We start from the raw sequence: 13,117 nt of genomic DNA on the forward strand, positions 1-13,117 counted from the left end.
GCTTTTCATCAGAAACATATCTATTTCTTTCTCAAATCTGTTGATTGATTCTGACTCCACTGCACTTTTGGATAGTGGGTTGCACAGATTCACAACCCTCTGAGAGAAGTAATTTCTCCTCATCTCAGTTTTAAACCTACCTCCTCTCACTCTATATCTATGACCTCTTGTTCTAGACTGCCCCACAAGGGGGAACATTTGGTCAACATCCAATTTATCAATCCCCTTCAGCTTTTTATATACTTCAATCAGAGCCCCCCTCCCTCACCCCCACACCCCTGCATTCTTCTGAACTACAGCGAGTACAAGTCCAAGCTATCCAACCGCTCCCTGTACAACAGCCCTTTCATCCCTGGAATCAATCTGGTGAAACTTGTACCATTTATAAGATCCACTGTGGCAACTCACCAAGGCCCCTTTGTCAGTATCCTTCAAACCTATGGCCTCTACCTCCAAGAAGGACAGGGGTGGCAGATATATGGGAACACCACCAATTGCAAGTTCTCTGCCAAAATCCACACCATCCTGATTGGGAACTATACCGCCATTCCTTCGCTGTTGCTAGATCAAAAGCCTGGAACTTCTGCCTAACAATGCTGCAGGTGTACTTCACCAGATAGACTGTAGGGTCCAAGAAGGCAGCTCGCCACCACCTTGTTAAGAGCAATCAGGGATGGCAATGTGCCATGAACAAGCATAAAAAACTGCATCAATCTGGAGACAGTCATGGTAAAATGCCTTCACTGGGTTCAGTTCAGCAGAGAGCCAAATACAGATCTGTGCCATCTGCTGAGACTCAGTATTCAGTACCTTTCTGGAAAAGCTAGTCATCATAGTCATTTGTGACCTTCAGCTTGCTTTTGATTCTTTGTATGCTTGCTGCTATACTCACCTGTAAGGTGATGTAATCAAGTGGCAGGGTGGAGTAGCTTCTTTGAAAACCTTGTTTGCAACAACACCTCCATGGCATATTAAAAAAGGGGTTGGGGATTGGACTGCCTGAGCTTTGCATTTTCTTTTCCTTCATTTTACGTGTTGATTCTAAGTCCTCCATTCTTGCTTGGTACATTGAAACTTGTCCAAAACTGCAGCTAGAGATGCGTTCTGTGCTCACCTTGAAGAATTGGATGCAAACAGTACATTTCCACTTGAATCTGTCTGAAACTTAATTCTCATAAATCGGTTTTAATCTCCGCCCTTATCAGAAAAGCTCAGCTGCTTCAGCGTGCTGATCATTTTATGGTTTATAGATTCTCAAATTCCTTCATAAATCTAATAGTAGCTAATGTTCCAGTCCAGTTCCAACAGAGTTTCATCAATAGCGTATAGTGTCAGACACTGGTCTTAAATCACTAAACCTGGGTTTCAGTCCAGCCTTCTGATGTTAACCCTGGTTTTGATCTCCCATGTAAGCTCAATTGGTAAATGCTCAGCCTGGTGTGGTACTGATCCACACAGAAATAAAAAAATCTATGTTTGATTCTCCAGTCAATGCTCCCTTCAGTGCATGTTTTGTCAGTATCCAAGCATGCCTGTTTTCCTTCATAACTATGCATGTACATGCTATCATACACACAGACAAACTAGAACTGGGACTAAGCCACTTTGCCCCTCAAATCTTCATCATTCACTAAGATCATGGCTGATCTGATTATAACCACAACCCCATTTTCCTGCCAACCCCCGATAATCTTTCATCCCTCTTGTTAATCAAGAATCTATCCAGCTCTGCCTTTTACATATGCAAAATTTTGCTTCCACTACCTCTTGGGGCAGCAAATTCCAGAGACATGACTGTCCGAGAGAAAAAAGTTCTCATCTCTGTCTTAAATGAGCGACCCCGTTTTTTAAACAGTGACTCCTAATTCTAGATTCTTTGACAAGAAGAAACAACTTCTCCACATCCACCCTGTCAATACCCTTCAGGATCTTAAAGGTTTTGATCAAGTCACCTCTTACTCTCAAAACTCTATTGTGCCCCTCAAAGTCAGCCTTTGCGCTATATGTGCATGTATATGACAATATACCTGTGCCTGATTGTAAATATTTTTGCTTTTCATGATCAACAACCCTGTCATTGCAATCTGACTCCTGCACACTTTCACTCCAGTGACTGCATTTTTGGACCTGGCAGGGTCTAAGGATTACATTACTTAAGAGACATCTTAAAATAATGAAAGCTCAGAGTGAATTACAAAAAAGATAAAATCAGGAAATCTCTAACAAGCAATCAGCAAAATTTCAACGAAGATCTCATTATTCACTCATTAAGTTTTATAATTAATTCATTAACTACATTTATTTATGAAGCTATTCAGTACATTTCAGCATCATGTTACTGATTTATTTCATTAAGTTATTCACTACATTTAAAATCCCCTATATTAACTATATTTTAGAATTCAATGAGTTTCTCATTGCAATTATTAATGATATTTCTGTTTCAATTTATGAATATATAACTTCAGATCTGTTATAATAAACCCATACATTTTATACATCAGGAGATTATTTAGTTCTAATAAACTTTGTAGTTATAATGTAATTAACTGTGCATGGGTGTAACAATTTAAAAAGATAGCTTTATAACACAATTTCAAAGGGGAGGTGAATTTTCCACACTTTCTGTATGTTATTGTATAAGAATGTCATTTTTTAATTTGTTCATAGACAATAAGATGAGAGTTTACGTGTAGAAATACAAACAGTGGGTTGAACAGATAGCTATTGACCAATACAATTAGTGTTGAGTACTTACCCCAATCTAAATTTTCCCCAAGTTCACAGGGGCATAAATTCTACTTGAGTATAATTCGATATAAGTGATAGCAAATCAGCAACTCATTTTGCACTCCCCATTTACTTCAATGGTAAAGAAAATTGAATTGGCTGTAAAATGTGCAATTCATGATCACCTTTTTTGCAATGCCATCCAAAACAAATTTATACCCTACTGACCCCAGTAAGTTTACCTGCTGAATTGTGGGGGGACAACAGACTAGGGAAATAATTTGGTTCGATCACAGTCTTTGCTGAGTTCCTTTTTTGATTGTTATCCAATGACACTAAGGTGAACATTGAGTGACAAAAAGATCTGAATTATACATGTTGTCTCCATTCACCCCTCCACTATGTCAGATAGGCTGCTGGCACCCATTGTCATAACGACACACAAATAAAGGTTAGATAGCATAGAGTGATCATCATTCATCGAACTGCACTTCAGTGGTGAACCAATGCTTCAGGAGGGAAGTGAAAAATGGCAAGTCAAAATATTTTAAATGTCTATGGGTAAAATATTTTTGTTCCTTCAGGCATCTATTTGGTATGCAATTTGCCTGGCTTTGTAACTTTTTTAAGTGGTCTAACCCATGACCACTGTGTATTTTTTTTATTCGTTCATGGGATGTGGGTGTTACTGGCTAGGTCAGCATTTATTGCTTATCACTGAGGGCATTTAAGAGTCAACCATATTGCTTGGGTCTGGAGTCACAAAATCGGCCAGACCAGTGAGGACGACAGATTTTCTATAAGGCCATTAGTGAACCAATTGGGTCTTTATGACAATCAACAATGGTTTCATAGCCATCATTAGATGTTTAATTCCAAATTTTTATTGAATTCAAATTTCACCATTTGCTGTGGTGGGATTCAAAGCCACGTTCCCAAAGCATTACCCTGGGTCTCTAGATTACTCATCCAGCGACAATACCGCTACATCACTGCCTCCCTATGGTGATGTGTTTGTCATATATTATGTATCAAAGCATAGAGTTATTTAGAGAGTTATAACAGTCTATATGGATGTGTTCAACTGTGTTGGAATCCTGGTACTGGACTGTCTTAAACCATTTTCTACATAAAACAGTGGTTGTAAAGTGCTTAGGGATGTTCCGAGGTTGTGGAAGGCAGTATGTAAATGCAAATATACATTTTTCATCATTTCAGTTGCAGTAAAGTTTGAAGCATGTTACATTCACACCAGGGCACCTATGAGACAGATGTCTCAAAAATGTAAAGAATTAACCTGATATACTTTTCTTACTGATGAAAGCTGATTTCACCGAAACTGAATCAGAGAGGGCAAGGAAACTCGTGAGTTCCTTATTGTTTTCTGAAAAATAGCCCACAAGTAAAGTCGCTCGCGGCTGGAATTATGCCACCCCGTCCACCATGGGAATCAGAGCAGGCAAGGGGTAGACAATGGAAAGGTCCATTGACCTCGGGTGGGATTTTACAGTTTCGGGAAGAGCGAGGGTGTAAACTCCCATCCATTTCAAGCTCTTCTTCAGATGGCTTTATTCTCCCATAGTTTGTCTTCATCAGATAAAAATGTAATTTTAAATTATTTAATAAACTCAAACATTCATTTCTTGGGCAGGTAAATAAAAAGGCGGGTAACTACAGGCCGGTTAGCTTAACGTCTGTAGTTGGGAAAATGCTGGAATCCATCATTAAAGAAGAAATAGCAGGCCATCTGGATAAGAATGGTTCGATTAAGCAGACGCAGCATGGATTCATGAGGGGAAAGTCGTGCTTGACGAACTTGTTGGATTTTTATGAAGATGTGACTAGTGCGGTTGACGGAGGGGAACTGGTGGATGCGGTGTTTTTGGATTTCCAAAAGGCCTTTGATAAGGTGCCTCACAAAAGGTTGCTGAAGAAGATTGGGTCACACGGAGTTGGGGATAGGGTGTTAGCGTGGATTGGGGATTGGCTATCCGACAGGAAGCAGAGAGTCGGAATAAATGGGTGCTTTTCTGGTTGGCAGATGGTAACTAGTGGCGTGCCACAGGGATCGGTACTGGGGCCTCAACTATTTACCATTTATATAGACGATCTGGAGGAGGGGACTGAGTGTAGGGTAACAAAGTTTGCAGACGACACAAAGATAAGTGGAAAAGTGAATCGTGTGGAGGGCATAAAAGGTCTGCAGAGAGATTTGGACAGGCTGAGTGAGTGGGCGAGGATCTGGCAGATGGAGTATAACGTTGACAAATGCGAGGTTATTCACTTTGGAAGAAATAATAGCAAATTGGATTATTATCTAAATGGAAAGAAATTACAACATGCTGCTGTGCAGAGGGACCTGGGGGTCCTTGTGCATGAGACGCAAAAACCCAGTCTGCAGGTGCAACAGGTGATCAAGAAGGCAAATGGGATGTTGGCCTATATCGCAAGGGGGATAGAATATAAAAGCAGAGATGTCTTGCTGCATCTGTACAGGGCATTGGTGAGGCTGCAGCTGGAATATTGTGTGCAGTATTGGTCCCCTTATTTGCGGAAGGATATATTGGCCTTGGAGGGAGTGCAGAGAAGGTTCACCAGGTTGATACCAGAGATGAGGGGTGTTGATTATGAGGAGAGACTGAACAGATTGGGTTTGTACTCGTTGGAATTTAGAAGGCTGAGGGGGGATCTTATAGAGACCTATAAGATAATGAAGGGGCTGGATAGGGTAGAGGTGGAGAGATTCTTTCCACTTAGAAAGGAAACTAGAACTAGAGGGCACAGCCTCAAAATAAAGGGGGGTCGGTTTAGGACAGAGTTGAGGAGGAACTTCTTCTCTCAGAGGGTGGTGAATCTCTGGAATTCTCTGCCCACTGAAGTGGTGGAGGCTACCTCGTTGAATATGTTTAAATCACGGATAGATGGATTCCTGATTGGTAAGGGAATTAGGGGTTATAGGGATCAGGCGGGTAAGTGGAACTGATCCACTTCAGATCAGCCATGATCTTATTGAATGGCGGGGCAGGCTCGAGGGGCTAGATGGCCTACTCCTGCTCCTATTTCTTATGTTCTTATGTTCTTATAAGCTCCTTGAAATATTGCTGCTACATTTCATCCAATGATCTGTTCACCAAAATTATGTATTGCCTTTTGCAAAGTTTAAACACAAATGAAAGGGGCTATTCCACCCTCACTTCTTTCCAGAAAAGGACATTCTCTCCCAGAGTGCCTCTTGAACATATTGGCTTCTCGCCTTTACAAAAGTGCCTCTTAAGGCTTGTGCTATATAAACATCAATGAGTAATCAACAAGATGCCTTGAAACATAGGCTGCCAGTAAAATTCAGTAGGCTGCAAAATGAGCATTCGTCAAACAGATACTGGCATACACACCACCCAATACCTCCAGGCTTCACAGAAATATTTTTTCACTTACCTTTTATTGAGCCACTCTCTCTTACGCTGGTACAATTCGGTGGAACATGCACTACCCACAATCTGCCTAGTTGTCCACCAAAGTTGCATCAGGATCCTATGTACTTCTGGGAGTTGTATAGTTATGAGGGTCCTGCCTGCTCCAGGCCAGCATTAGGATCACCTAGGGAAGGCCCCAGTAAATAGTGAGGCAGAGTGAAACAGGGAAGCGTCACCTGTGCAATTCTAACTCAGCTTGTGCCTAGTTTCTGCATGGAAGGCCGAGTTAAAATCAGCCTCTGATCTCTAACAGAGTTCGGAAAGCTCCTAGTTCTCTGACACTAATGACCTATGGTGTGGGATGATTATTTTATGATTACTAGAACAGGTCATATCCTTAAATAAATGTCACAGTCATGATATGAAATAATCCCAATAATCACACTGGTGATGATGTGTTTAGTCTAAATGGCTAGGATGTCTCGTAACATGAGCTGGGTCCACACTCACCACATTGAACAAGTGGAAATGTAAGTAGGAGTTGGGCTTTGAGCACAGTGTTTATTGCTGTGCCATATTCAGTAAGTTTGCTTCCGAGAAATAAATTTTGAATGAGAACTCAGTCCATAACTGACAACTTTTTCTAAAACTACATTTTATAACAACATAAGAAGACAGTGCAATGTTTTAACATCCTTAATTAAAACATTCACTTATTTAATGCCCACACATTTTAATAAAATATGATTTATCAAACAGTAAAGTTTTCAGTTTAACAAGACTTCTGGTTTAATAAATTGTAATTACTTTATAATATAATATTTTATAATTACATTCTTAAGAAAACAGTATGAGTGGCAGGCAAAAACTGATATTGCAGTACTGGAGATTAATAGTAGCAAAGGAAGTGTTTTGTACAAATCGTTGGATCATTCTATCAAAGCTGGAAAATCTGTATAAAATGTTGGGCTATGTGAGTTGCCCATTGCCATTCTGCATAAGCCGTATTGGCTCAAACTGAAAGTCAATTGTAATAGACATTTCTGAAGCTGAGCCCGTATCTCTTTTATTCAACCTTGGGGACAAATTTAAGATCACTCTTGGCATCCTGAAGTTGCTTGAGGTTGACTGCCGGTCCTGGTAACTTCACTGCTCCAGGCAATTCTTTCTTTTCCTCTGATTTACTGCAAGCCCCCTGTATCAAATGAAACCATTACCAAACTTCAAAAAAGAATACAGTGTCACCTTACCCCCACATCCTGTTTCTTCCTGGTTTAAATGTCAATCCATAAACAATGCTTACACTCCAGCTTTGGTGCATTGATAGTGCCCTCATCACTGAAGAGTGTGAATTCAAGGCTTTGCATCCTGGAATAGTGTGAGCTTTGGCTCAGTGGAAGAATTCCCGCCCTCTGTCACAGCATATCACTCCAGATATACAAAATCTGAGCACAAAATCTAACCTGATAATCCAAAGCAGAACTGAGAGAGTTGTGAACTGCCAGAGGTGCATTTTTTGGATGAGGTGAGTTCTTCTAGCACTATTTCAAAAAAGAAATGGGGAGTATTTCCCAGTGGGTAATATTCATCCCTCAACCCACATCACTAAAGCTGGTTTAGCCCATTCACCACCAGATCTGGCTGATCCACATAAAGCATTATCAAGTCACACACTCACTTGCCAAAACTGCTCAGTATTGCCGGATTATCCTGGAATGTAAAAATAAGCCTGGATTGCTTTGCCATACTGTCTTCTTAAACCTCTCTCGCCTGTTCCATTCTCACCTTGAACAATGAATATTATGAGTTTGTGGATTTCTTGGTCACTAAAATTGAGACCAGCCAATCAGCTGTCTCTACCACCTCCCTACCTTTCCATAGGGGTAAATATCTCCGAGGCTTCATCCTCCCCTAGCCCTGAACTTGCTCCTTTATCTAATGTCACCTTTCATGACCTCTCTGAGACCATCTTGTTCATGAGACCTTTGACCCTATCCTTTGACCCTATACTCACTAAACTGACGACCATCCAATTTATCTTCCTGCTCCTGTCCTTCCTGGCTCCTATGTTAGCACATGTTAGACATTGTTAACAATTTCTTCTCCTCAGGTACTGTCTCCCTCTCCTGGAAATCTGCAGTCATCAACCTAGGTTTTCCTGACAACCCCCTCTGGCGCTGCAAACTTTGACTTCCCGTTCCTCTCCAAAGTCTTTCAACTTCTAAATCCACAGCCATCTTTCCTGGAGTTAATTTCCTCCAATCAGATTTTTGCTGTGCCACAATGCCAAAATGGCTCTTATTAAAGGCGCAAAAAATATTTTATGTAGCTGTGATAAAGATAACCTATCCTTCCTTATCCTGTCTGTAGCTTTTGAAATGGTTGACCACTTCATCATCCTGCTTGAATGGTTCCTCACTGTTGTTCAGCTAGATGAGACTGCACTTGCCTGCTTCTAATCTTAACTGTCTAATCCTAGTCAGAGAATCACCCACTTTGGCTATTCGTCCCATTCCCACACAATTACATCTGGTGTCCACCAAGGATCATTCCTTAGCCCTCTCCTATCTCCCATTCATGTACTGCTCCTTGGCAACATCATTCCAAACAACAATGTCAAGCATGTACACTGATGACACACAGCTCCAGCTCACCACCACCTCTCTTGACCCTTCCACTGTCTAAATAATCAGATTGCTTATCCTAAATCCAGTATTGAATGACCATAAATTTCCTCCAACTATCTTTATTCTTTGCCACAAACTTTACTTCAGCCAATGGCTCTATCATTTCCCTGTCAACTGGCTAAGGATCAACCAGACTGTTCACAACATTGGTGTCATATTTGACCCCAAAATGAGCTTCCAACCACATAGCCACACCATTATTGACTACCTATTTACATCTCTGTAACACTGCCCAACTCTGCCCTGCCTCAGCCCATCTGCTGTTGAAACCCTCATCATGCCTTTGTTGCCTCTACAGTTTGATTGTCCCAGGGCACTCCTGGCTGACCCCCCCATGTTCTGCTCTCCATAAACATGAAGTCATTCAATATGTTTCTGCCCATGACTTAATTTGTATCAAGTCCTGTTATCCATCACTGGTGTTTGCTGACCTACATTGGCTCCCAGTTAAATAATGTCTCAACTTTAAAAGTCTCATACTTGTTTTCAAATCCCTCCATGGTTTTTCCCTGCCACATCTCTGTAATCTCCTCCAGCCCCACAATCCTCGAAGATATCTGCTCTCTTAGCTAAGTTTGATCTCTTGGACATCCCTAATTTTGATTTCTCCGCCATTGGTGGCCATTCCTTCATCGGCCAAGGTTCTAATGGAATCCCTGCCCTAAAGATTACTGCCTCTCTACCTCCCTTTCCTCCTTAAAAATGTTCCTGAAAACTTATATCGTTAACCAAGCTATTGATAATCTGCTATAATATCTCTTCATGTGGTGCATTGTTAACTTTTATGATAGTCCTGTGAAACAAATTGGGACATTTTATTACATTAAAGATAATATATAATACAAGCTGTAAGTAAAACAGACTATCTGATCGCTGTTTGTGAGAACTTACAATGAGCAAATTGCCTGCCATGTTTCCTGTGTTATAATAATGATAATTCTTTAAAAGTATCTCACTGACTGTAAAGCAGTTTGGGCCATCCTTAGGCCATGAACAGCACTTTATAAATGCATGTCTTTCTTTCCTGTACTGGTGCACAAGTTCTCTGAAAGGATGTTTCATTCTGTAAACGGTAGCAACTTCTTTTCTGATCCTATACAGGACAGTATTTAGCAAAGGGATGAGGTTTTCCTGACAACAGCCCAGTGAGGTTACACACAACATTAAAATTGTTGATTAAAAAGAAAGCTTTGTTCAATCCAGGTGTGCATAGTTTCAATGTTCTCTCACATTAGTGAGTGAGGTCAAATCTTCTATTATATTTCATTTCTTGGCATTGTTTTAGCAGTTGTGGCTAATTCTGAACCACACCATCTTTTCCCACTTTTTAGCTATTGGTATAGTTCCACAATGAGCATTTAGTCATCAGTATTGCTCACTTGTAGCACACTTGCCTCTCAGTTGTGGGTTTTGAATTTTGAGCACAAAATGTAGGCTGACATATCGGAGCTGTATTGAGGGTGTCCTGCACAGTCAGAGATTCTGTCATTTGGGTGGTATGGGGTCCTGTCTCTCCTCTCAGTTGGGTGTTAAAGATCTCATAGACCCATAGGAGGAAGACTAGGGAAGTCTTCCCCAGTGTTCTAGCTCATAATTATCCATGGACCATTATCAATAAAAACAGATTATCTGATCATTGTCACATTGCTGGACGTGGGACCTTACTGCTTGCAAAATGGCTATAGTGTTTGCTACATTACATTACATCATACATTAGGGCGACGCGGTAGCATAGTGGTTAGCACTGCTGCTTCACAGCTCCAGGGACCTGGGTTCGATTCCCGGCTCGGGTCACTGTCTGTGTGGAGTTTGCACATTCTCCCCGTGTCTGCATGGGTTTCCTCCGGGTGCTCCGGTTTCCTCCCACAGTCCAAAGATGTGCGGGTTAGGTTGATTGGCCAAGCTAAATTGCCCCTTAGTGTCCCGGGATTAGCGGGTAAATATGAGGGTTAGAGGGATTAGCAAGTAAATATGTAGGGATACGGGGATAGGGCCTGGGTGGGATTGTTGTCGGTGCAGACTCGATGGGCCGAATGGCCTCTTTCTGTACTGTAGGGTTTCTATTTCTATTTCTATTACAATACTACAACACTTCAAAAAGGAATACTTATTTAGTTGTAAAGTGTGTTGGGGAGTCCTGAAGTCGTGGAAGGGGTTAAAGAAATATACAAGCTGTCAAAGCTTTACAGTTTGCACTCATCAGGACATATTCAAAGAATACCAACTGTAACGGGAACAACAATTTATACCGCATAAGAAGGGAGTAATGATTAATTGGCAAGTGGACTTTTCGTTTTATTTTCTTCACTTTCTCACTCACCGCATCAGGTTCTGAGACACACTCTTTTCTTTTACTGGGATGTCCAGCTCCAGGCAGAAAGGCGCCCATGGGGATGTTTATGTTAGCCTGCAATTGGATCAGATAAAACAACCTGTTAACATCCACTAGCAATTGTGCCAGTCAACGATGACCCCGGTTGAGACAGCAGAAGATAGGGTAGTCATAATGCCATCTCCCTCCTCTGGACACAGAACACCTAACAATATACCAACTTCCAAGTTCTAAGTAATATTCTTCTCACCTGAATAGATTTGACATTGGAGCTTCGTTTGGACATTGTGTAGAGGGAAGCTTGATTTCCCGCTGGAAACGAGAAAAGGCAATTAAATCCAAACATCCAGAATATGGAAGGAGTACAGTACAGAGCTGGAATGAACTTTATCTATCGCTTTAGCATTGTTAATGGCCGCTCTCAGGATAATCTTTCAGTGTCCATTTCAATGTTGCCTAGATACCTCTTACAGGGACACAGAACATAAACATTTGAGCCTCTCTCCGTTCGCTCAGATCTGAGTGAATCTTTAATAGACACTAAAATAACATTCTTAGTACTGTCTGAAAACATTTGAAAAAACATGTTTCCCCTTATATAAACCTGGTACCCAACGAATTAATGCTAGACACATTAGATATTCCTGCTGCGAAGGATTACGTGTTATTTCAAAATATAAGATATAAGTTAAGAAACAGAGAGGGAACAAATTCTGTGGCAGTTCACAACCAGCGAACATGGTGTACCACTAAAATCTCAACCAGATGAGGTGGGATAATATTATCCTTTGGATGGCATTTATTGAAATATAGAAATGTATAATGCAAAAGAAAACTGCTGTAGACAACCCACAGTTAACTCTCACTGAATAGTATGCAGTATTTACGATCCTCGTGTTAACATCCTGGGACACTGAGCACAGGGCCAGGGGCTGATTGATGCTCACGGTATTAACAACAGGAGAATCATCTCCTAAGAATAAGCATTGGAGGCGAGAGCGGATTGCATGTGGGTGAGTCACGGCATCAATGTTTGTAAATTGCGGTAGCCTGGCAGGCTCTTCCAGAGAGAGGGTCAGTGCTGCTGAAAGGTCAATATGGCTTTCTTGGGACAGTCACGTCACAGTCACCGGACTGAACCTGGCTCTTTCACTATCTCCGAGCCCTTGTCCAACTCCGAGAGGTAAGTCAGGCCAACAAAGCCAGAGCTAGAAAGGGTCACCTTTCTACTTGCAGCTCTCCAAATGGAGTGGACCTTTGGAACAGTCTCATGTCACTTTCTCCTTGAGCTGTGTGAGACGCCTCACTTCACTCCCACCACCTCCCCTCCCCACCCCCGCCCACACCCAAGCGGGACAATAATCCGCTCGGCTTGTTCAACTCCTCAAACATGCCACTGGATTCCCGACCACAGCACTAGACAACAGCAAAACTTTAAGATTCCTACCTGTAACTGGCGGATGCTCTTTTTTTTTGACTGCTGCAGGCCTTTATTTTCTGTTTATTATCCCAAACCAACAGGTGGGATGTTGGATGTTATTTCCCGGCCTTGGCGGAGTTAAAGGTTGAAATGATTGAGGTGTTTTTTGGGGACAGGGCAGAAGTCGATCGAAGGAGATAGTTGGGACTGTGAATCAGTTTAGTTTGGAGACAGCTTGTGAAAAGATTCCTGACGTGGCTGACAGTTGTTCCAACTAAAAATAGCGCCTGATAGGCAGAGGCTGCTTTTTTCCATGTTAGCATTTGCCCTTTTAACTGGGAGGGTCAAATGTGCATGGGTCAAACACCCACAAGGTAGGTCACACCAGGAGGTCATCGTATCATCAAACCTCGCCTATTTAAAACGAGTTATTCTATAAAGAGTTCTTAACATTGAAATCCAACTCGCTCCAAGATTGCCTTTTTTTTCACACCGGGAACTGCCAGGAATGCTTTGAACAATTATAGCTACCCAG

General features: G+C 41.5%; 1 protein-coding gene across 2 annotated transcripts; it reads right to left on the reverse strand.

Moving 5' to 3' along the window:
- Positions 1-6,791: 6,791 nt before the first annotated feature.
- smpx (small muscle protein X-linked) lies at positions 6,792-12,844 on the reverse strand. Of its 2 annotated transcripts, none has more exons than XM_078232433.1 (4): positions 12,029-12,092; positions 11,413-11,474; positions 11,151-11,237; positions 6,792-7,338 (listed from the first exon to the last, which is right to left on the reverse strand). In XM_078232433.1, the coding sequence occupies exons 2-4, from the start codon at positions 11,446-11,448 to the stop codon at positions 7,210-7,212; spliced, it is 252 nt and encodes an 83-aa protein (XP_078088559.1). In that variant the 5' UTR covers positions 11,449-11,474; positions 12,029-12,092; the 3' UTR covers positions 6,792-7,209. The 2 variants fall into 2 exon arrangements, with proteins under 2 accessions (XP_078088559.1, XP_078088558.1); XM_078232432.1 differs by lacking the exon at positions 12,029-12,092 and adding an exon at positions 12,610-12,844 and having other exon boundaries at positions 6,794-7,338.
- Between the last annotated feature and the right edge of the window lie 273 nt (positions 12,845-13,117).

The sequence above is a fragment of the Mustelus asterias genome, chromosome 17 (assembly GCF_964213995.1).
Source record: "Mustelus asterias chromosome 17, sMusAst1.hap1.1, whole genome shotgun sequence".
Lineage (NCBI taxonomy): Eukaryota > Metazoa > Chordata > Chondrichthyes > Carcharhiniformes > Triakidae > Mustelus > Mustelus asterias.

What these genes read in the sequence shown, in the direction of transcription:
- smpx (XM_078232433.1), bottom strand. Translation starts at nt 11,448, where the DNA reads ATGTCCAAACGAAGCTCCAATGTCAAATCTATTCAG. An exon ending in CCAATGTCAAATCTATTCAG is followed by an intron (nt 11,238 to 11,412) that starts GTGAGAAGAATA and finishes ATCCAATTGCAG; the next exon opens with GCTAACATAAACATCCCCAT. An exon ending in GTGTCTCAGAACCTGATGCG is followed by an intron (nt 7,339 to 11,150) that starts GTGAGTGAGAAA and finishes CATTTGATACAG; the next exon opens with GGGGCTTGCAGTAAATCAGA.